The sequence below is a fragment of the Alosa alosa genome, chromosome 9, assembly GCF_017589495.1.
Source record: "Alosa alosa isolate M-15738 ecotype Scorff River chromosome 9, AALO_Geno_1.1, whole genome shotgun sequence".
Classification (NCBI taxonomy): Eukaryota; Metazoa; Chordata; class Actinopteri; order Clupeiformes; family Clupeidae; genus Alosa; species Alosa alosa.
Window position 1 is genome coordinate 13,428,983 of NC_063197.1, and position 20,841 is coordinate 13,449,823.

The 20,841-nt window shown below is 48.0% G+C and overlaps 1 protein-coding gene across 6 annotated transcripts in view; it reads left to right on the top strand.

The window, feature by feature from the left end:
• Positions 1-20,841, top strand: part of fip1l1a (FIP1 like 1a (S. cerevisiae)) — a 32,199-nt gene that overhangs the window by 8,018 nt on the left and 3,340 nt on the right. For 3 of the 6 annotated variants that reach the window (XM_048253625.1, XM_048253627.1, XM_048253628.1), the window contains 5 exons: positions 7,546-7,572; positions 7,942-7,996; positions 8,384-8,491; positions 12,408-12,466; positions 16,928-17,177. In XM_048253625.1, coding sequence (XP_048109582.1) covers positions 7,546-7,572; positions 7,942-7,996; positions 8,384-8,491; positions 12,408-12,466; positions 16,928-17,177 — 499 coding nt within the window. The remainder of the gene's footprint in view (positions 1-7,545; positions 7,573-7,941; positions 7,997-8,383; positions 8,492-12,407; positions 12,467-16,927; positions 17,178-20,841) is intronic. The other 3 variants (XM_048253626.1, XM_048253630.1, XM_048253631.1) reach the window with 3 other exon arrangements.

Here is a 20,841-nt window from a genome sequence, read left to right on the forward strand (position 1 = left end):
CAATAAATTCATTCAGGACTTCTCTCACTTTCTGTCTGGGATCATGGGAAAATATGATCGTGTTTTAATTGTTGGAGATTTCAACATTCATGTCTGTTGCCCCTCCAAACCACTGTCAAACGATTTTCTCAATATTATTGACTCTTTTAATCTTGTTCAGTCTGTGTCTGGTCCCACTCAAATACTGGGGCACACGTTAGATCTGGTATTATCCTACGGGCTACCTGTGCAAAACGTTAAGGTTCATGACGCTGTATTTTCTGATCATATGCCTGTGCTCTTTGAAATCCCTTTTTATGGTCATATTGCTAAACCCTGCACTTCAGCCCGCCGGCGTCGTATTATCAACCCCACTGTTACTGCTCATTTCGAACAACACGAAGATGCGAGCATATTACACCAGCGCTTGCAGCCCTTCACTGGCTCCCTGTTCGTTTCAGAATTCATTTTAAAATTCTTTTATTTGTTTTTAAATCTTTACATGGTCTGGCCCCACTGTACATATGAGATCTCCTGACGGTGCAGACATCCTCTATGGCTTCTAGGTCTACCAACTCTGGCTGGTTGTGCCTTGTTCTAGGTTAAAGAGCAGAGGGGACCGGGCTTTTGCAGTGATTGCACCAAAACTCTGGAACGAGCTGCCCCTACATACAATGGCTGGCCCTTCCTTTTGAGTGTTTTAAATCTCACCTAAAACCCATTTTTATGCTCTGGCGTTTGACACAGTCTGATTGTCTTGTTTATTTATTTATTTGTTTGTCTGCCTGTAAATTATTGTTATCCTCACTTTTTGTTGTCTTTTGTTGTTGTTGTCTACCAAGTCGTACTAACTTGCCTGTCCAGCACTTTGGTCAGCTATTGTTGTTGTTTTTAAAGTGCTTTATAAATAAATGTGACTTGACTTGACTTGACACGCGCACACACACACACACACACACACCAGCTGAGGTCCAGATCAGCTCTTGAGTTATCTCTTATCCTGGGATTGGTCATCAGCAACTATCGCTTCAGCCCCAGACGTAGGGCCTGGTGGTTTTGAATGTCTCTACCACAGTCTATGGTCCATCCATGGTCAGCCCCTCGGAAACTCTTCAGTCCGCAACCTGGCCAGCCGTGTGTCCAACTCTCCAACTCGCTACAGTCACGTCCCTGGGCCACATACGGCGCTTCACGCTGTACGGTGTTATGTTTCATAACAAGAGCGCCCTGGCGGAGTGTGCACACTTCAAACAGGCAGGCTCCACTGCATATGGAGAAGCAAAGAGCAAAGAACAATAAATAACGCTGCGCCGCCCGGCGCTCCAAGGCTGGGGTTGAGATGGAGGTGAACCCAGATGGGCCCGCACAGCTGTTGGAAGCGCGTGTGTGTGTGTGTGTGTGTGTGTGTGTGTGTGTGTGTGTGTGTGTGTGTGTGTGTCCACGCTGTCTTTTGCCAGGTGCCTATAACACTCTCCAGGTTTCCTATCAGGCGGTTGTCAGTCTTGCACTTCCTGATCATCCCGTGTTGGTACACATGTGGGAGGGATAGAAAAGGAAAGTAAAAAGAGAGAGAGAGAGAGAGAGAGAGAGAGAGGGAGAGAGAGGGAGAGAAGGAGGGAAAGATCAGTGAACCCTCTCCGGGCCCTTTGCACAGCTGAGTGTCTGGCTTCTTTTCTTCTTCAAAGCCTCCTAATTCAGACCCTCACAGCCCTCTTCACAGGGTTCACAGAGACCCCCAACCCTAAAGCACACACTCTCACACACACATGCGTGTGCCGTCTGACCCGTGCCTTAGCTCCTCTAAAGCAGCCTTCACACACACAGACAGACAGACACACACACACACACATACAGTACACACACATACAGTACACACACATACGTGTGCTGTCTGTCCTGTACCTTTAACTCCTTTAATACAGCCATCTCACACACACACACTCACACACACTCACACTCACTCACTCTCTCACACACACACACACATACATGCACAGAGACACACACACACGCATTTGCGTGTGCTGTCTGACCCATGGCTTAGCTTCTCTAATGCAGCCATCTTGCACATCCTGGCTGACCTCCTCGTCCCCACCTCCTCGTCTCCCCAGCTTGCTGTGCTGCTCCACTGTGGCTTTGAAGTGCCTCACTGCTCCCTCTCTCCCTCTCTCTCTCTCTCTCTCTCTCTCTCTCTTTTCATCCCTCTCTTCCTGGATGGTGTCGCGGGGCCCTGACATCCTTAAGTTCAACCCCAGCCCTCTCCTCACCCAGCTCCTTTTGTGATGCTAATGTATAGGGGGCGAGCTAAATATAGCCCCGGGCGACCAAGAGTGCCGGCGCAGCACATCTGACCGAGTGCAATGTGCTGAACAGACCAGCTGCAGCAGTGGAGTGGGAGGGAGGGGAGGGGAGGGGTGGGGTGGACGATGTATGGAAGGATATAGGGATGGGGGGGAGAAAAAAGAAAAGAGAGAAGAAAAGATGGAGAGGGAGGGGAAGAAAGGGATATATTGGTGTAGCTGAAGAGGTGGAGGTGCGGAGTGTGAGAGGGGGATGATGTATGGAAGGATATATGGATGTGGGAGGGGGAGAGAAGGAGGAGAGGATAGAGGGAGACAGAGGTGTAGCTGGAGAGATGGGAGGGGGAGTAGAGAGAGAAGAGAAAGAGAGAGAGGAAGAGGCAGGGAGGGTGAGAGAGAGGGGAGTGCAGAGGGGTCCCACACAAGTTCTACTGCATTGCAGGCACATTACCGGGACAGCGAGTCCTGTTCTGAGATCAGCGGGAGAATGACGGGGGAACGTGCCCGCGGCCCATTCAGTAGGATCGGGATCAGTGAGGGAAAGCGCCCAGTGGGATGTCTAGTGAACCTCTCTCTCTCTCTCTCTTGCTTGCTTTGCTTATCTCTCTTATTCTTACATCCCCTCTCTGCTCTCTCTTTGCTTGCTCTCTCTCTTATTCTCTCTCTCTCTACATCCTCTCTCTCCCTCTCTCTCTTACTCATTCACTCACTCTCTCTTGCTCTCTCTCTTGCTTGCTCTCTCTCTTATTCTCTCTCTCTACATCCTCTCTCTCCTCGCCTTCCTTTTTGCTTGCTCTCTCTATTCTCTCCCTGATCCCTCTCTCTCCCTCATTCTCTCTCTCTACATCATTCACTCCACTCTCTTACCTATTCACTCACTCTCTTGCTTGCTCTCTCTTATTCTTGCTTACATCCCTTCCTCTCCTCTTTTCCTCTCTCCTCTTTTTTCTTTCTTGTCTCTCTAACACACAGACTCACACTCAGGCCCTGCCTCCTCCGCTGCAGGTCCAGCACTATTACTTAAACCTGACAGGCTAATTTAACTGCAGTCCTGTCGCAGATATAATCACCATGTTGTCGCTCCTTATCCCAACGGCCATCCGCAATGGGCTGGCAAATTGAATGATGCATGGCTAACGGTCAAGCAGGAAGGCAGTGCTTGACTGGGTGGTGTGTGTGTAGTGAGTGTGTCTGTCTGTCTGTGTGTGTGTGTGTGTGTGTGTGTGTGTGTGTTTGCGAGTGAGTGCCAGTGTGCTCAGCACTGGGTGACCCGAAGTCAGGGTGGTCAGCCTGGCCTACTGCCACTTGTGGATGAATGGCAGCACTGCCATTTTCCAGCCTCATCAGCAGAGTGTGGGTGGGTGTGTGTGTGTGTGTGTGTGTGTGTGTGTGTGTGTGTGTGTGTGTGTGTGTGTGTGTGTGTGTGTGTGTGTGTGTGTGTGTGTGTGTGTGTGTGTGTGTGTGTGTGTCTGACAGACAGAGAGAGAGTGTGAATGAGAGGGAGTGAAAGGGTGTACAAGTAAGAGAACATGAGGGTGAGTGTGTGTTTTGTATTTATGTGCACGGACGCAGTGTGTGTGTGTGTGTGTGTGTGTGTGTGTGTGTTTGTGTTTGTATGTGCTAGACTGCACTACATTGCACCGAGCAGCACAGAGCAGGCTGTTGTCTGTGTTTACCACTATTCACAACTGCAGGGAAGTCAGCAGGGAAACGGCTCAATCTGCAAGCCCACAGCATAATGATCTCCAAAGCTGCACGCAACGAGGGGGGAGGGGGGGGCAGGAAAGGATGGAAAAAGAGAGATGTCGGGAAAGAGAGATGTAGTAGAGAGACAGATGAATACAAGATAGATAGAAAGATAGAGAGAGAGAGAGAAGATGAAGGATGGCAGGGCCAGCAAAGGAGAGGGAAAGAGATGGAAGGAAGGAGAGGGAGAAAGAAAGATGGAAGGAAGGAGAGAGGGGGGAGAAAGAAAGAGAGACTGGGATGAGGAAGAGACAGAAGCCCACGCCAGCGCCATCATCAGCAGTTAACCCTGAGAGCCATTAGCCGGCTGTGCTGTGCTGCCAAGCATGCAACTCAAACCGCCCAATCAGATGCTGGCGCCGATCCACTGACAGGTAGAAACGATTACACCCCGCACGCACATACATTCCACACACACAGTCACATAGACACACACACTCTCTCTCAACACACATACAGTACACACACACACACACTCTCACACCAGCACACACACACAAACACACAGGCAGATAAAGTTAGGTTCCCACACATACAGTACAAGCTCAAACACTCACTCACAAGCAAGACTCAGGTGTGTCTGTGTGTGTGTGTGTGTGTGTGTGTGTGTGTGTGTCCGAGAGTTCAGGTCGCTCCATAGTGTACGTTGCGTAACTGGTTGAGGCGGAGAATGCAGTGTCCTGTGTGGAGTTGAGCAAACTCTCTTGTGAGGAGTTGGCGCGCCGGCACCTGTTAACTGATTAAGAAGTGCACTGGTGTGACAGGACAGAGGAGGATTGTTAGCAGGCAGGCAACTGTAAATCTAGGACTCATTTACCTAAGCTGCATGCCCAGAGAGAGAGAGAGAGAGAGAGAGAGAGAGAGAGGGGATGGGAGAGAGAAAGAGAGGATGGGGGAGGGAATGGGTGGAGGAAAAGAAATACTGGAAGTGAGGGAGAGAGGGAAGAGAATGGATAGAAGGAGAGAGAGGAGGTAAAAAAGAGAGAGAGAGACAGGACGGAGGAACCAGCCACACTGCAGCCGTTTAATCAGTGTTAAAACCGTATTGATTGCATGTACTGTGATTTAATTTATCTGCTCTTTTATGGGTATCGTAATCAAGGTGTGTATGTGTGTGTGTCTGTGTGTGTTGGAAAGATGTTCAGTGATGGGGTGTTTGGCTGTATGTTATTGCTGTATAGGGGGTTGGCACATGTGTAAAACACCTGCATGTTTTATACATGGGGATGGTCTGCATGTTTATGGGGGGGCTTATGTTGTTTGTGTCTTTGTCTTGTCTTTTGTGTTTGTTGGATGCACATGTATGTTTTGTGTGTGGGTGTGGGGATGTTTGCGCCACAAGGTGTGTGTGTGGTGGCAGGTGTACTGCGGTGTGTGTGCACGCCAAGGTGTGTATTTGTGTGAGTGTGTGTGTGAGAGAGTGTGTTTGTGTGTTTTTGTGTGTGTGAGTGTGAGTGTGTGAGAGTGTGTTTGTGTGTTTTTGTGTGTGTGAGTGTGTTTGTGTGTTTTTGTTTGTGTGAGTGTGTTTGTGTGTGTGTGAGTCTGTTTGTGTGTGTGTGTGAGTCTGTTTGTGTGTGTGTGTGAGTGTGTTTTGTGTGTGTGTGTGCTTCACACCTGGAGCCCTGAGTGTGAGTGCACTGGTAAAACCACTGCCTGAGGAGAAGAGAGAGGCTCCTGTCGCGTAGCGTCTCCCCTCTGACGGTGCAGGCCTCAGGGCACAAAACCCCCCAAGCAGCCTGAATCAAATAGCTCAGGCCAGATGCTGCATGCACCACACCAACAGATGCTCCAGTGCACAACAGTTGGCCTGCTTGTTTTATTGTATGTGTGTGTGTGTGTGTGTGTGTAAATGTGACTTGTTGTGTGTGCATGTGATTGTGTGTGTGTGTGTCTGTGCATATGTGCATGTTTGTAGATGTTAGAATCACACTGATCACACTGTGAGAGTGTCCCATGAGCCCAGGTGTCTCTGATATCAAAGAGCTGATATGCGCACACACACACACACACACACACACACACACACACACACACACACACACACAAAAAGAGGCCCCCCATGTGGAAAGGGAGGGAGGGATTTGAAATGGAGACGACATTTCCTCCCCACTAGCATTGCCCACAGAGGGAGGGAGAGAGAGAGTGTGTATTTTGTATGTTAGAGAGGGAGAGAGAGAGTGTGTATTTTGTATGTTAGAGATAGAGTGAGAGAGAGTTTTTTTGTATTTTAGAGATAGAGAGAGAGAGTTTTTTGTATGTTAGAGAGAGAGAGTGGGAGAGAGAATGTGTGCCTTTAAGGGAGAGGAAGACACACGCGCATAAACACACTATTTATTTCTTGACAAACCTTATTTTTCGTGTGTGTGTGTATATGTTTTTTTCCTAGCTTTTAGCCCCTTTTGAGCTCGCTGGTGTTGTTGAAAACTCTGCGCTGGGCGAACCTCCCATCAGGGGGCTCTGTGGAAAAACAAAGAGGGCTGGCGTCCAGATGTGTGTGTGTGTGTGTGTGTGTGTGTGTGTGTGTTCGTGTTCTTCAATGGTGCTATAGGACGTGTGCGCCAGAGGAGCGTTTGTGCGAGTGTGTGCAATTTAAAGGGCCATTTGTTGTTCGAAACATCACTGCGCCAGGGGTCAGCAGGAGTTGCAGGCCACTGGGGCGTTGCTCAGCCTCGGTCAGGACTGTGTATAAGCATAGGCCAAGCATTTGAAGAAACGGGGAGCGAGGGGAAATACTGCAGTTTTTTTAAAAGCATGTATGTCTCTGTGCTGAATGCTTGAGGTATGTAAACATATCACCGGGTTTCTCTTCATCTCATAAAATCCACCGCCTTTACTAAAGATTTCGTGGAGGGGAACAGCCCCAGTTCTGGTATTTTGGAAGCTCTGCTTCGGCGGAGCTGCACAAAATAAGAAGGCAACCCGGGCCTACTGGTTAGCGGCTGCCGGACTTGTAACAGGAGGGCTGCGGTTGAAACCCCGACCAGTGGGCCACGGCTGAAGTGCCCTTTGATAAGGCACCTAACCCCTCCTGCTCCCCGAAAGCCAGCTGTTGATGCAGGCAGCTCACTGCGCCCGGGATTAGTGTGTGCTTCACCTCACTGTGTGTTCACTGTGTGCTGAGTGTGTTTCACTAATTCACAGGATTGGGATAAAATGCAGAGACCAAATTTCCCCACCCGGATCAATCAAGAGTATATATGCCATACTTATACTAGAAACAGACAGAGGGAAGAGCCTGCGCGGTGTGCGCGCGTGCGCGCTATTATTGAAAGCGGCGTGTGTGTGTAAATATAATACAGTACAGGCTTGCCAATAATCTGCTTCCAGCCAGTGCTTTTAGGTGCAGAAAGGGGATACATTATGTGTTAATACATCATGAAGGGTAACTTGTTATTATTGTGTGTGGCGTAATGCGTGCGTGTGTGTACTACGTGTGTGTGTGTACGTGTGGAATGTAAAAGCGCGGTGTTGTGTTCTGGCTGATATGGATTTGGAATAATACCTACTTCCTTTGCCGTAGGGCTTCCGATCAGTGTTCCTCCACCTGGTAAGCACCCGCTCTTCTCCTCATCAACACCATTACTAGAAATGAATCTCATGAACTCAGAATATCCTACGTGTGTGAGTGTGTGTGTGTGTCGTGCTGGGCATGTGTATATGTGTGAGTGCATGGGTATTATTATTATTGTCTTTTTGGGTGTTATTGTGTGTGTGTGCGCGCATAGCATTGATAGTGTGCATGTCTTTAGTGTGCATGTGTGTGTGTCTTTAGTGTGCATGTGTGTGTGTCTTTAGTGTGCATGTGTGTGTGTCTTTAGTGTGTGTGTATGTATGTGTGTGTGCGTGTCTTTAGTGTGCATGTGTGTGTGTGTCTTTATTGGCTGCAGTAATAATTCACCCTGTCTCCCCACTGCAGGTTTCCCTCCCCCTCCAGGTGCTCCCCCTCCCTCTCTGATAACGTCACTGGACAGGTAAATCCTTCCTGCAGCTTCTGTGTGTGTGTCTGTGTGCCGAAGTGCCTGAGTGTGTGTGTGTATCCACAGTACAATTTGTGTGCTGCTATGTGAATTTAATTGTTGATGAAGTTTCATGAGTTTTAACAGGTTGTATTGACATGTAATGTAGGATAGCAGGGTACATTACATGTGTTTTTATGTGTGCAGTCAGTGTATCCCCCAAAATTATTATATATAGATATGTACAAAATTATTATATATAGATATGTACAAGTAAGAACAGCATAGTGATGAGTGTGTGTGTGTGTGTGTGTGTGTGTGTGTGTGTGTGTGTGTGCTCGTGTGCATGTGCATCTGTGTGTGTGTGTACGTGTGTGTGTGTGTACATGTATGTGTGTGCAGACTGCTGCGCTACAGAAGCAGGAGATCCAGTGGCAGGCACAGCAGGGAAGAGCGCAGTGACAGAGACAGAGAGCGCAGCCACTCCCCCATCAGCAGAAGCTCATACAGGCAAGACAGATAGACAGAGAGACAGACACAAACAAACAGATAGACAGACAGGGGGGGGGGGGTGGGGGGGGGCACAGACACAGACAGACAGGTCGGTAGGTGAACAGAGGGAAAGACACACAGGTAGACAGGTGGGCAGACAGACAGACAGACATAGGCAGACAATGTGCAGCAAGACACAGAAAGACATACAGCCCAGGTGAAAAGACGTGGACAGACAGGAGGACGTATGAACAGATGGACAAACAGTGGAGCAGAGAGAGAGTAAGCGAGACGCTCACACACATTGGGGCAGACAGATGACCTAAGTGTGTGTTGAGAAAGTAGTAGTGTGTGAAGGCTGATATTAGACATGACCACTGACATTGAAAAGGGGGAGAGGAAAAAGATGAGCAGAAGGGAAAAAGAAATGGCGATATGCGTTGCAGCATATGAAGTGTTCTTTACAACTGGTGGTAGGGAGGCATGAAGGTAGCGGTGTCTGGTAAAGCTCAGCATACTGTATGTCCTTCTGGTCAGAGGAGTGGTGTGGAGGATCTGAGCTGTAGACTCGTCTGCTATCTCTCATCAGGACAGTCCAGGACCTCTGAAGCCACCCTCTTTATCATGCCTCTGAAAAGTATTTATCTGGCCGCATTTTGGGGGGAGATCTGGAGAGTCTGGTCGTCTCACTGACGGGAATGCTTAGCTTATTTGTGTGTGTGTGTGTGTGTGTGTGTATGTGTGTTTGTAAGAGCATGCAAGTGGCAGGAGTATGTTTGTGTGTGCGTACATGGATGCGTTTGTAGGAATGATGATGTGTGTGTGTGTGTGTGTGTTGTGTGTGTGTGTGTGTGTGTATGTGTGTGTGTGTGTGTGTGTGTATGTGTGGGTGTGGTATATGTGCTTGCTGACGCCACAGCTTATCTCCACTAGAACAAAATGGCATTTCCAAAATAGCGGCCATGACCTCCCCCTGTCCCTCCACCTCCTCATCAGTAATGGTGGCCAAATATGGCCGGGAGGAATCAAGCCGTAGTTCCCCTGTTTGTGACTGCCGCCCCTTGTTTATCAGGCCTCATCCATCCCTCTCTTTCTACTGCTCCCTCTCCTTTCCTCCCAAAAATAACATCATCTAGTCCTCATCCCTACCCTCCCTTCGTCTCCGGTCCTCCCTAAGAAAACAGGCCAGTCACCAGCCCCCCAGGCCCCCCTCAACCCCCCCCCCCCCCTCAACCCCCCAGGCGTCTGGACACAGCTGCGGCTGGATTTACCTCCTCAGCCCCTCAGTGATAGCCAAAGGTGGCCGCTGGCTCTGACTCTGCATGCGCTTATATGGGCTTCAATTAGCCACCAAATGCACAAGGATTTTTTATTGCAGTTGCTTCTCCCACCTTTTATGGGTATGGTTTCTAGTTGTTATTTGTTTATCTTTTGTCCTTGGCCTTTTGTTTTGTCAGCCCAAGGTCTTGGCTGCTGAAATGTTTTGAGATTTTGATTTTTATCGTCCTTGTTTTTATCATTTTATTCGTTCCTCTCCACTCTACCTGGGCAACTCTTTTGTGTAGTGTAGTTTCTGTCTTCTGCCTGCTCTCACCTTTCTCACTTCTCCCACTCTGTTATGGAGTCTCACTTCTCCCACTCTGTTATGGAGTCTCACTTCCTCCCGCTTGGGTAAAAGAATGGTTCCTCTCACAGGCGAGACCCACTGCCAAGTCCAAACATCCTTTTAGGAGTTTTCCGTTTCTCAAAGTCCTGCCAGCCGTTGACTGTATAATTTATGAATTGTTTCCTTACTGCCCACATATAAAAACACAGACACACACACACACACACACACACACACACACATACACACAGACTTTCACACATTCCCCTACACACAAGCTTGAACACAGCGAAACACACACACACACACACACACACACACACACACACACACACACACACACACACACTCCAACAAGCCTTTGCTTAAAAGCTGAATGATTTACGAGGGGCCCTGAGGGAATGCCCTGAGGCACACCTGTACCAAACATCACTTACTTGGCCATTGGCCCCCTGTGACTCAGAGGCTCCATAGATCTTGATGTAGAAAACATTTTCACCTTAATCCCTCCCTCTTGACCCACCACAAGGGTCATGACCTTTGAACTTAATTGGGAAAATAAGCCGCTGGACCTGCATCTGAGAGTATTATCACCAAGTCTATCAATCAGCGTACTGCATTATTAACATGCATTTTATTGACGAATTTCTGCCATTCTGATGAAGTCCTGATTATGTTTTAATGGTGATTAGAGATGGGCCAGCTGGCTGGGCGAACGTCGAGGGGGGTGTTGTTAGGGGTTGAGTTATTAGCGCTGGTAATTAGCCGTCTCCACGAAGCGGGCACTAATTAAGGTTCAGCCCTCAGGGGTGAGAGAGAGAGATGGAGCAAGGCGCGGGCAGAGCACAACGCTGGTGCCAACTCAGCCAGCTTTCATATTCACAAACAGAGCCATACGCCTTGCCTCTGCACTCGTTTACCATACAGCCCAGAGAAAAGACGGAGGAGAAAAGAGAGGGATAGAGAGTGAAAAGAGAGAGACGAGGAGTTAGCAAAGGGGATGGATAGATGTGAGCAATAGACAGATGTAGGATCTGGCTGGTGTTGAAAGAAAGAGAGGGATGAGCAGAGATGGAGAGAGAGACATACGGTCTGGTGGTCTCTGCCAGGGGGTATTTATAGACACGCGTGTTTGGAGCAGCACCTGTGGGAAAGGAGGCCTTTTGGACCGCACTTCCCATCGACCCCTTAACCCGACGGGAAGCCTTCAATCGGAAGTGAGGCGGGGCGCCAGGCCCACGGATGGCTGGACTCCCCTTCGCCAATATCAGTAATGGATACCTCCTCTACACACACAAATACACACACACACAGACACACACACACACTCACACACACTGAATACATGCACGCAAATGCATGCACACCCACTTACACACACTCGTACATGGCTGCCAGGTTAGCAGGCGCACGCTGCGCCTTGACAACGGGCCAGTCACATCAAACGAGTGGGGGAATCGCCACGCAGTCTTAAAGTTGGAGGAAAGCTCTTTGATCACGTAGCGAGCAGACCCACTTCCATCTCCAAATTTAATTTGATTTTTTTTTTCTCTCCTTCTTCCTCTTTTTCTTTTTCAATGTTTCTTTTTTTTTTCCTTTTCCCCTTCCCTTTCATTCGGTCAGGTTTATCCTACCTCTTTATCGCTGGGGATTTTTAATAGGCTCAGTGTGTGTTGGCTCCTGCAGGTAGACTGGGCTGGTCTCCATGGAGGATAATAGGCAGGCCTTGTTCCTTTTGTCTTTGTATTTTTGGAGTGCGGTTATATAACCTGCGCCGGCGCTGGCTTGATAAGGGAGAGGGCCTTGTTTGTCAGGCGGAGTGTGTTTTGTGTTATGTACACACACACACACACACACAGACAGAGGCTGGCAGGATGCCATGTTATGTGTCACTGCAGCTATGTCCCCTAGGAGTGTGACGCTACAACAACTCTTGGCACATTTGGAGGTGATGAATTTGAATCCATGTTTCTCGTGTTTTGTTTTGTTTTTGTTTGCGTGACTGTGAGGGTGCGTGAGAGGACAACACAGGTATATGGCACAGGCAAATGTTTGACATAACCTCAAATGTATTAAGCAATTTACATAAAAGATAAATAGGTTATATGGAGGTTGAAGTCAGTATGTTGGTATGCAGCAAATGTAATGTACTGAATGCAGTGCTGAGTATGTGAAAAGAAAAATGCGGGTATAGGTGTGTGTGTTTATGTGTGTGTGTGTGTGTGTGTGTGTGTGTGTGTGGTATGTGTGTGAGCGCGCCTGTATGTGACAGTGTGTCTGCAAAACATGTCCCCCCTCTAAGCGACTGCCTTCCTCTTCTACCTCCAGCAGCCGCTCCGGAGGAGGCTACGACGCCCGCTCCGCCCCGCCATTCCCCTTCCCAGCAGGTGAGTGTGTGTGTGTGTGTGTGTGTGTGTGTGTGTGTGTGTGTGTGTGTGCGCGCGCCTGCGAGTGTCTGTGTAAGCGTGTGTGGGGGTGCCCCTCTCTCTCCCCCTTTTAACCTGATGCCATTTCACCCTCCCCGGGACATCTGTAATTTCGGCCCTGGAAAAGGAGCTCAATCACTTTGACATACTGTGGCCATGCCAGTAGCAGGGGACAGGGAGAGACGAGAAAGGAGAGGAGAAGAGAGACGAGAGGATGAGCGGAGAGGAGAGAAGAGTAGAGGAGAGGAGAGGAGGAGAGAGGAGGAGAGAAGAGGAGAGAGGAGGAGAAGAGGAGAGAGGATGAGAGGAGAGAGGATTAGAGAAGAGGAGAGGAGAGAGGATGAGAGGAGAGGAGAGAGGATGACAGGAGAGAAGAGGAGAGGAGAGAGGATGACAGGAGAAGAGAGGAGAGGAGAGAGGATGACAGGAGAGAAGAGGAGAGAGGAGGAGAGGAGAGAGGATGAGCGGAGAGAAGAGGAGAGAAAAGAGGATGAGAGGAGAGAGGATGAGAGGAGAGGATGAGGGAGAAGAGAGGATGAGAGGAGGGGATGAGGGAGGAGGGAGGAGAGAAGAGGATGAGAGGAGAGGATGAGGGAGTGGGACGGAGGGTCAGGTATCACTCCTGTGACTGTTCCCAGATCAGAGGCTGCAGCTGTAAAAGATGGATTGCCATACTGTGTCAGCAGTGAACGAAGGAGAGGGATGAAGACAGGACTCTGAGGATCTCTGGGTCAGTTGTCAAATGTTGATTAAGGAGATTCACTCTAGCACTTGACACATTTGGATCAGTAGTAGCCATTGTTGAAATGTGGATTGCTATTCAAAAGGCTTGAGGCTGTTCCTAGAACAGTGACAGTAGCGCTGAATTCTGGATTGTGATTCCAGCTTTGAGGCTCTTGAGACTGCTGCTGGATCAGTGAGGATAGTTGGGGAATCTGGATTGGAGACAGGTTTTTCTCTCCAGTAACAGCTCTGGGATCGCTGCTGTTTGTTGTGAAACAGTGGATTATATTTCAGATCTTCAAACTCTTGTGACTATTCTTGGGTCAGTCTCAAAATGGACTCAGAATCCATATTTCACAGCTATGGTAGTTGTGAAATATGGATTTTGAGTCAATTTTGAAACTGTTGTAGGATCTGTGGCAGTATGCTGAAATCTGGATTGGGATTTACAGCTTGAGGCTCATGCAACTGCTTCTGGATCAGTGGCCATTGAGTGTGAAACATAGATTGGGAGTCAAGAGCTTGTTTCTCTTGTGACGTCTCTCGGTTCAGTGCATCTGTGGTTGTAGGCTAACATGTGCATTGTAAACTCAGGGCTTGTGGCTCTTGAGACTGTTCCTGAATCAGTAGCGATAGCTGTGGAATGCAGATTAGACTCAGTCGTCTCTCTCGAGTGACACATTCTGAATCACTGCCTGTGGCTGTGAGATATGGATTGTAAATCAGAGCTTTGCACTCTCAGTGCGCGTCGTCTCTCTTGTGGCTGTTCCTGGATCAGTGGGCCATGGCTGTGGAATGTGGATCGGCAGTCAGGGCTGTGTGCCAGCAGGCGCAGGATAATCCAGAGGCGAAGGATGCGATGTGGAGGTCACGGCCACCATAGCGGGCAGGGTCAGAGGTCAACGGATTTTTTCCAGCAAAGCTGTCCTAAGCTCTGAGTGATTCAGTCCCAGGCGTCTGATTGGTGCAAAAAGAATGTGTGTGTGTGAGGTCAGTGTGTTTGCACATATATGAACTGTGTATATAAGTATATATACTCTTTTGATCCCGTGAGGGAAATTTGGTCTCTGCATTTATCCCAATCCATGAATTATTGAAACACACTCAGCACACAGTGAACACACAGTGAGGTGAAGCACACACTAATCCCGGCGCAGTGAGCTGCCTGCATCAACAGCAGCGCACGGGGAGCAGTGAGGGGTTAGGTGCCTTGCTCAAGGGCACTTCAGCCGCGGCCCACTGGTCGGGACTCGAACCGGCAACCCTCCGGTTACAAGTGTGGAGTGCTAACCAGTAGGCCACGGCTGCCCTGTAATGTGTATGAGTGTGTCAGAGAGAGAGAGGGAGGGAGAAAGAGGAGAAGGTAGAGAGGAATGTTTTCTAGTCTTTTTCTCCCTTGTCTCGAGAGGGGTTAGAGATGTTTGAGTTGGCTATGACACGCATGGCGTTTTGATGGGAACATCACACATCCTGAGTTTGGGAACAAGATGCAGAAATCTGTTCTTGGATTGCAACACGCATCTAACTAGCATGCACTGATTAACAACACTAGTATGTAAATCATCTCTGGCTGTGCGATTCCTGTCCATCCTCTCATAAACGTCCAAATCCTCATGGATGTATGTGGATATCAGCAATGGGCATAAAACCTGTTCAGTGCTGAAGCCAACTTTATTGCAAGGTGAACGACAGCACTGTGGGAGAAAATGACAGTACAGATGCTCAAAACAGATTCTCTCTCTCTCTCTGTCAGAACATCCCTCTCTTTATCTCTATCTCCCTCTCTCACTCTCCCTCTCTTTCTCTCTATCTCTCTCTTTCTACCCCCCCTCTCTTTCTCTCTCTCTCTTTTCTCTCTCCCTCTCTCTCCATCTGTCTTCCTCTCTATCTCTTTTCTCTCTCTCTCTCTCTCTCTCTCTCTATCCCTCTCTCTCTCTCAGTTCAATAGATTTTTGAGAGCAGAAGTGCCAGCGATGCGCGAGTGGAGAGTAGCCTAGCGCTTCAGCACTTTAGCTTCCACACCAATCATTACTGCCAGCGCAGGTTAATAAGGTCACAGCACACTGTCTGACCCTCTCGTGTGTGTGTGTGTGTGTGTGTGTGTGTGTGTGTGCGCGTGTGTGCATGGAATGCTGAGGCACCAGTCACACACTTTCAAACCAAAACAATAGTAGTGACAATGTCTGTTTTCAGCACTTCCTGCCTGAGTAATCACTAGGTACTTGTCCTAAAAAAATCAATGTGTGTGTGAGAGAGGGGAGAGAGAGGGAGAGAGAGCGCTTGCATTTGTGTGTGTGTGAGAGGGAGAGAGAGGTCTGCATTTGTGCGTGTGTGTGTGTGTGTGTTTCTAGCAGGCCCAGCTGAGGAGAGATGTGCTGCGCTGTATTAGTGTGTGTGAGGCAGTGGAAGCCAAAAGCCCCTGGACACAAAGACAGATTTTCTGACCAGGTGGAGGGGAGACGATATACACACCCACTCAGACACACACACACACTTACACACACACACACACTCAATCCAGGCCTCAGGTCTCTCAACCTCTAGGTCGCTCTCTCTCTCTTTGTTGCTCTCTCTCTCTTTGTCTCTCTCTCCATCTCTCTGTATCTCTCTCTCTCTCTCTCTCTCTCTCTTCGTCTGTCTTTACATTTACACGTATTCATTTAGCAGACATTTTTATCTAAAGTGACAGCATGAGGAATAGCATTCAAGCTCCATAGCAACGGAGACCTTAAAGGCACCCTTTACAAGATTTACTCTCGGGGTCCCGCTACAGATGAGAAGCACAACAATAAACAAACTAAACATGTGTCTTTTCCAACAAAGTATGAACATTACTCCGATATAATATAGGGGGAATGCAACGACAGCAGTCTGTAGAAAAAGATCTCCGATTTCCTGTAGCATTGCAGATCTTTTGCATTTCGATTTTGGAGGGGGGGATTTTTTCCTACCCCGAACTAGAAAAGTTGCTAGTTTGGTAATCGCTCACAGAGGGGTCTGAGACAATGGCAGAAGTGCCGTTCATCATGTTATGAGGTTATGTGCCAAAAGGATTCTGGAAACGTTATGTTAAGGTCAAAAACTGTTAAGGGTGCCTTTAACTACAATACATAATACTAGAGGAAATACTACTGGTCTTTCCCTCTATCTTCATCTCTCTATCTCCTCTCAATTCCTTCAGTTGTGTATAAAGGTCTGACTCTCTCTCTCTCTCTCTCTCTCTCTCTCTCTCTCAAATTCAAAAAAGCTTTATTAGCACGACTGTTTGAATAGTGTTTCCAAAGCCAGTGTTACAAATACACTCTCTCTCTCTTTCTCTCTCTCTCTCTCTCTCTCTCTCTCTCTCTCTCTCTCTCTCTCTCTCTCTATCTGCCTGCTGTGTGGAACCCATTGAAATTCAGTAAGGAGAATCTGATAGGAATGCTACCAAACACACTCTCCCTCTCAGGGGATCTGAGCCTCACTGCGTCCTTTCTTCAGCATTACAATGGGCTACACGAAGAGAGGAAACGTTGTGCTTGTAGATGGCGATCGCAGAATAACGCTTTGATCCTGACGCACCCAGACTGTGCGTTTCGGGGTACCGGCCAGTGGTTCTCACGTTCTGGACGAAACACCCAGATGGTATGTGTGTCCACCTCTTGACCAGCTCTCACCCTTGCTGTGATGTTTTTGCTTTCTCCCATGACTCTCTCTCAGGTGTGTACCCACCCATGCTAGGAGGCATGGCGTCATGGCCAGGGCTGATTGACAGCGGCAAGGCCTGGGAGTACTACTCCCGACGGGACAGTGCCCGGGAACGCGACAGAGAGCGCGAGAAGACCCGAGAGAGGGGACACGAGAGGGAGCGGGAGAGAGAGCGGGACCGGGAGAGAGAAAGAGAGAGGGATAGAGACAGGGAGAGGGAGCGAGAGAGGGAGCGCAGCCACTCCTCCCCATCACACCAAAGGTGAGTGATGGATTGTTGAAACATGGATTGTTTAAGTTGCATTATCTTGTTTTGCATTTTACACGTCATTTCAAACGCAAATGCATTTGTATATTTGAATGTGCTCTTAATACATAAGCAAGGCCTTTAAACTGGTATAAGGTTTAACAGGTCAGTACGTATGCTTTGTATATATATGTGTGTGTGTGTGTGTGTGTACACAGCCGCATGCATCCACAGCCAGCTGTTGTGCACTGGGGACAGATGTTGACTCTGGTCCACATTAGCAGTCCGGCTTGGCTCTCACATAAACACGTGTGGGGCAGAAAAATACAAGAGCAGGAAGAGACAGAGGGGGTATAATAGATTGTGTGTGTGTGTGTCTGTGTCTGTGTCTGTGTCTGTGTCCGTGTGTTTGTGTGTGTGTGTGTGTGTGTGTGTGTGTGTGTGTGTGTGTGAGAGAGAGAGAGAGAGAGAGAGAGAGAGAGAACAAAGACTGGCCAATGAAAAGCAAATGCATGAAAGTGAGAGTGAGCCAAGTACATAACATAGGGAACATACTGTACATGGAAGTGAAGGAGAGAGAGAAGATTAAAAGAAGAACTGTGACTAATGAGGAGAGGGGGTCCACTGCAGCCCCGTCACAGTGCTCCGACGCCAGCTCTCTTGTTTGTCAGAGGCACAGAGTGGACACAGGGGGCAGTATCGACCACCGAGAGAGAGAGAGAGACAGACAGAGCAAGAGCGAGAGAGGGAGGGAGAGATTATGACCATGGGCTCTGTGTGTAGATAGAAAGACATGGTGAAGAGTTAGTTACTGTACCAAGATTAATATCTCCAGGATGAATGACACAGAGACTGTTTTGTTTTCTTTTTGCTGATTGTTTTTATGTATTTATTTTTCTTTATTTTGACTCCATGTTGTTTGCATAGTGATGCCCTGACCCCAGCTCTGATATTTCATATTTCTACCCTGACCCACTGGCCTGCATAGTGAAGCCAGCTGAGGCCAGCCAAATGCCAGTTCTCCCTTTTCTCTCTCTTCCTCTCTCTCTCTCTCTGACACACACACACACACACACACACACACACACACAGGCTTTTAATGTGAGTGTTTACTGACCAACGTCAGCACGTGTCATTTGCGTGTGTGTGTTTCCTGATTAATGTTAACCCCAGTCATAGACATATTATTTTATTGTAGGTGCATGTTTGCATATCAGCGGTAGCTCCTGTCACAGCTGTGTGTCTGTGTGAGGGGGTTAGGATGCCCTCTCCATTTTTTGTCCTTCCAGAACTTTATCTTTGTCTCTTGTGTGCTGTCCACTTTTTTCATTGACATACCTTTGTTGTGTTTCTGTTAACACCACACACACACACACACACACACACACACACACACACACACACCGCAGTACTGTCGGGTGCAGGTGGGTGGTAGGCTAAGTCGCAGCAGGAGGTTATGTGAGGAGAGACGGCTGAATCCAGGGCATTGGAACATCTGTGAGCCACACTGATTGGCGGAGGCAGGGGTGTGTGTGTGTGTGTGTGTGTGTGTGTGAGAGAGGAGAGAGGAAGAGAAGAGACATTGTGGTCACTGTCAAATCTGTTCGTTTGATTTCTTACCTTACCATTAACATTTATAATGTTCAGGAAACCAAGTTATTAATGGGGTCATGATATGTATTGTCACTTGTGTTTGTCTGGTCAGTTAGACCTTTTTAAATAGCAATGTCTCATGACATTGTTAATATTCAGTATGTTTATGGTTATGTTTATAGTATGGTTATAGTATTTTGCAGATGCTTTTGTCCAAAGCAACTTACAGAATATGAACATTACATAAGTTAGTATGACAGTTTTTAAAAGCCTACAATAGAGCATAATAGCAATAATAACAGTAATATCAAATCAAATCTTCGCCCCTTGCCATGTCAGGGACGGATTCAAACCGGGGTTGCTTCGGCCACGACGCAGAGTACTCACCACTAGACGCTCACAGCGATCTGTTGGGGTTGATGCTTAGGTCACGTTTGTCCTTGATGTGCCTACAGTATACACGCGTGTTTGCATGACCATCATCTGTGACTTTTTATTTTTATTTTTATTAATCGTAGGTAGGTAACTTCTGCTGTGAAAAAAATCTGCAGTAAATACAGTGTAGGCTGGCTACTGTATATCTACTGTCTACAGCTGTGTCTGAACTATGGCGTCCAGACTTCTGGGTGTTTGTTGTTCCATTGTTTAAATAAAACATTATGATTCTCCTTCAGGACTCTTCTAGAAATAGTTGGGAAAATACAGGGTGAACTGAACTGTGGAAAGCATTATAAACATGCAACTCAGACAACAGTCACAAATGCACCACAAGCAGGGTAATGTAGACGGCTGCCGTTAAGGTGTGTGTGTGTGTGTGTGTGTGTGTGTGTGTGTTTGTCTGTCTGTCTGTCTGTGTGTTTCTGTTGAGGTGAAGATAGCTTGTCACATTAGCATATTTTATTTTTATTGTGTTTACTTGTTGAGGTGGAGCTAGGTTGTCACAGTAACATTTATTTTGATAGTGACCCTGTGCATGTGTGTGTGTTGTGTGTGTGTGTGTGTGTGGGGGTTCTGTATGCCAGGCGGAAGGTGAGCTAGGTTGTCATGCTAACAAACAAAACTTCCAACGCGCAGTGACACTAAGCCGTCATCCCTTAAAGCCCATGCCTTCCTCCTTGAGTCTGCCCCTGCACTCACACTGGGCCTCTGAGAGGCTGTTAGCAGCTTAGCGCTCTAGCTAGCGCCCCTCACTCTTCAAACTGTCATAGGTTCCCTCTCCCCCAGAGACTCAGGCAGTGCAGTTTAACACCTATACCTGATAGCAGGCAGGCTAGCTTTACACAACCAGCACAGTCTCTATACTGAGATCCCTGCCATAGGACAGGAGAGGATGGCATGGACTTGTTAAATCCTTGATTCATCATCAAAATAAATGATGGTGGTTTTTATGCTGTGTTCAACAGGAGCTGGCTGTACAATGATCTTGAATGTTCTGAATTACTTGTCTGTGTTTTTCGAAGAGCAATAGTCAGGTCAGGACGGAATATAAATTGGCTATTTTATTTGGTTTGGGATTGCGAAGGCTCTCAGATCATTCTAGAAGCTTTAACTGACAAATGCATCCAATTTAAAATTCCCGGGCACTAATCTGACTGACGCCCCATGGTCTTGCTATCTATAGCTTCCTACATGTTGCAGGAACCCCCTCCATTCTTTCTTCCTCTCCACTGCGCCTTCTGTCTTACAGGTCTTCCTCCCTCCTACTCCTTTTTCCCCTCTCTTTTCTTGTCGTTTCTTTTCTCTCTCTCTCTCTCTCTCTCTCTTTTTCTGGCTGGTGCACCTCTCAGCAGCTGGTTGGCCATTTGGTGAACACTTGTCCTCTGAATATGATCTCATCCCTGTAGCTCGGCGTGGACAGGTTTGTCCTCTCTCCAGCTGGCAAGACCTCACACGTGCGCGGACACACACACACACACACACACACACACACACACACACACACACACACACACACACACACACACACACACACCCTTCAGGGTTACTCATAAGCACACATGAATTACACAGTCTCCCATCCTCATTGTCACTGTTTTCTGCGGTCACTCTCGCATGCATTTCACTGTAAGCATATTCTGGGGTGTTT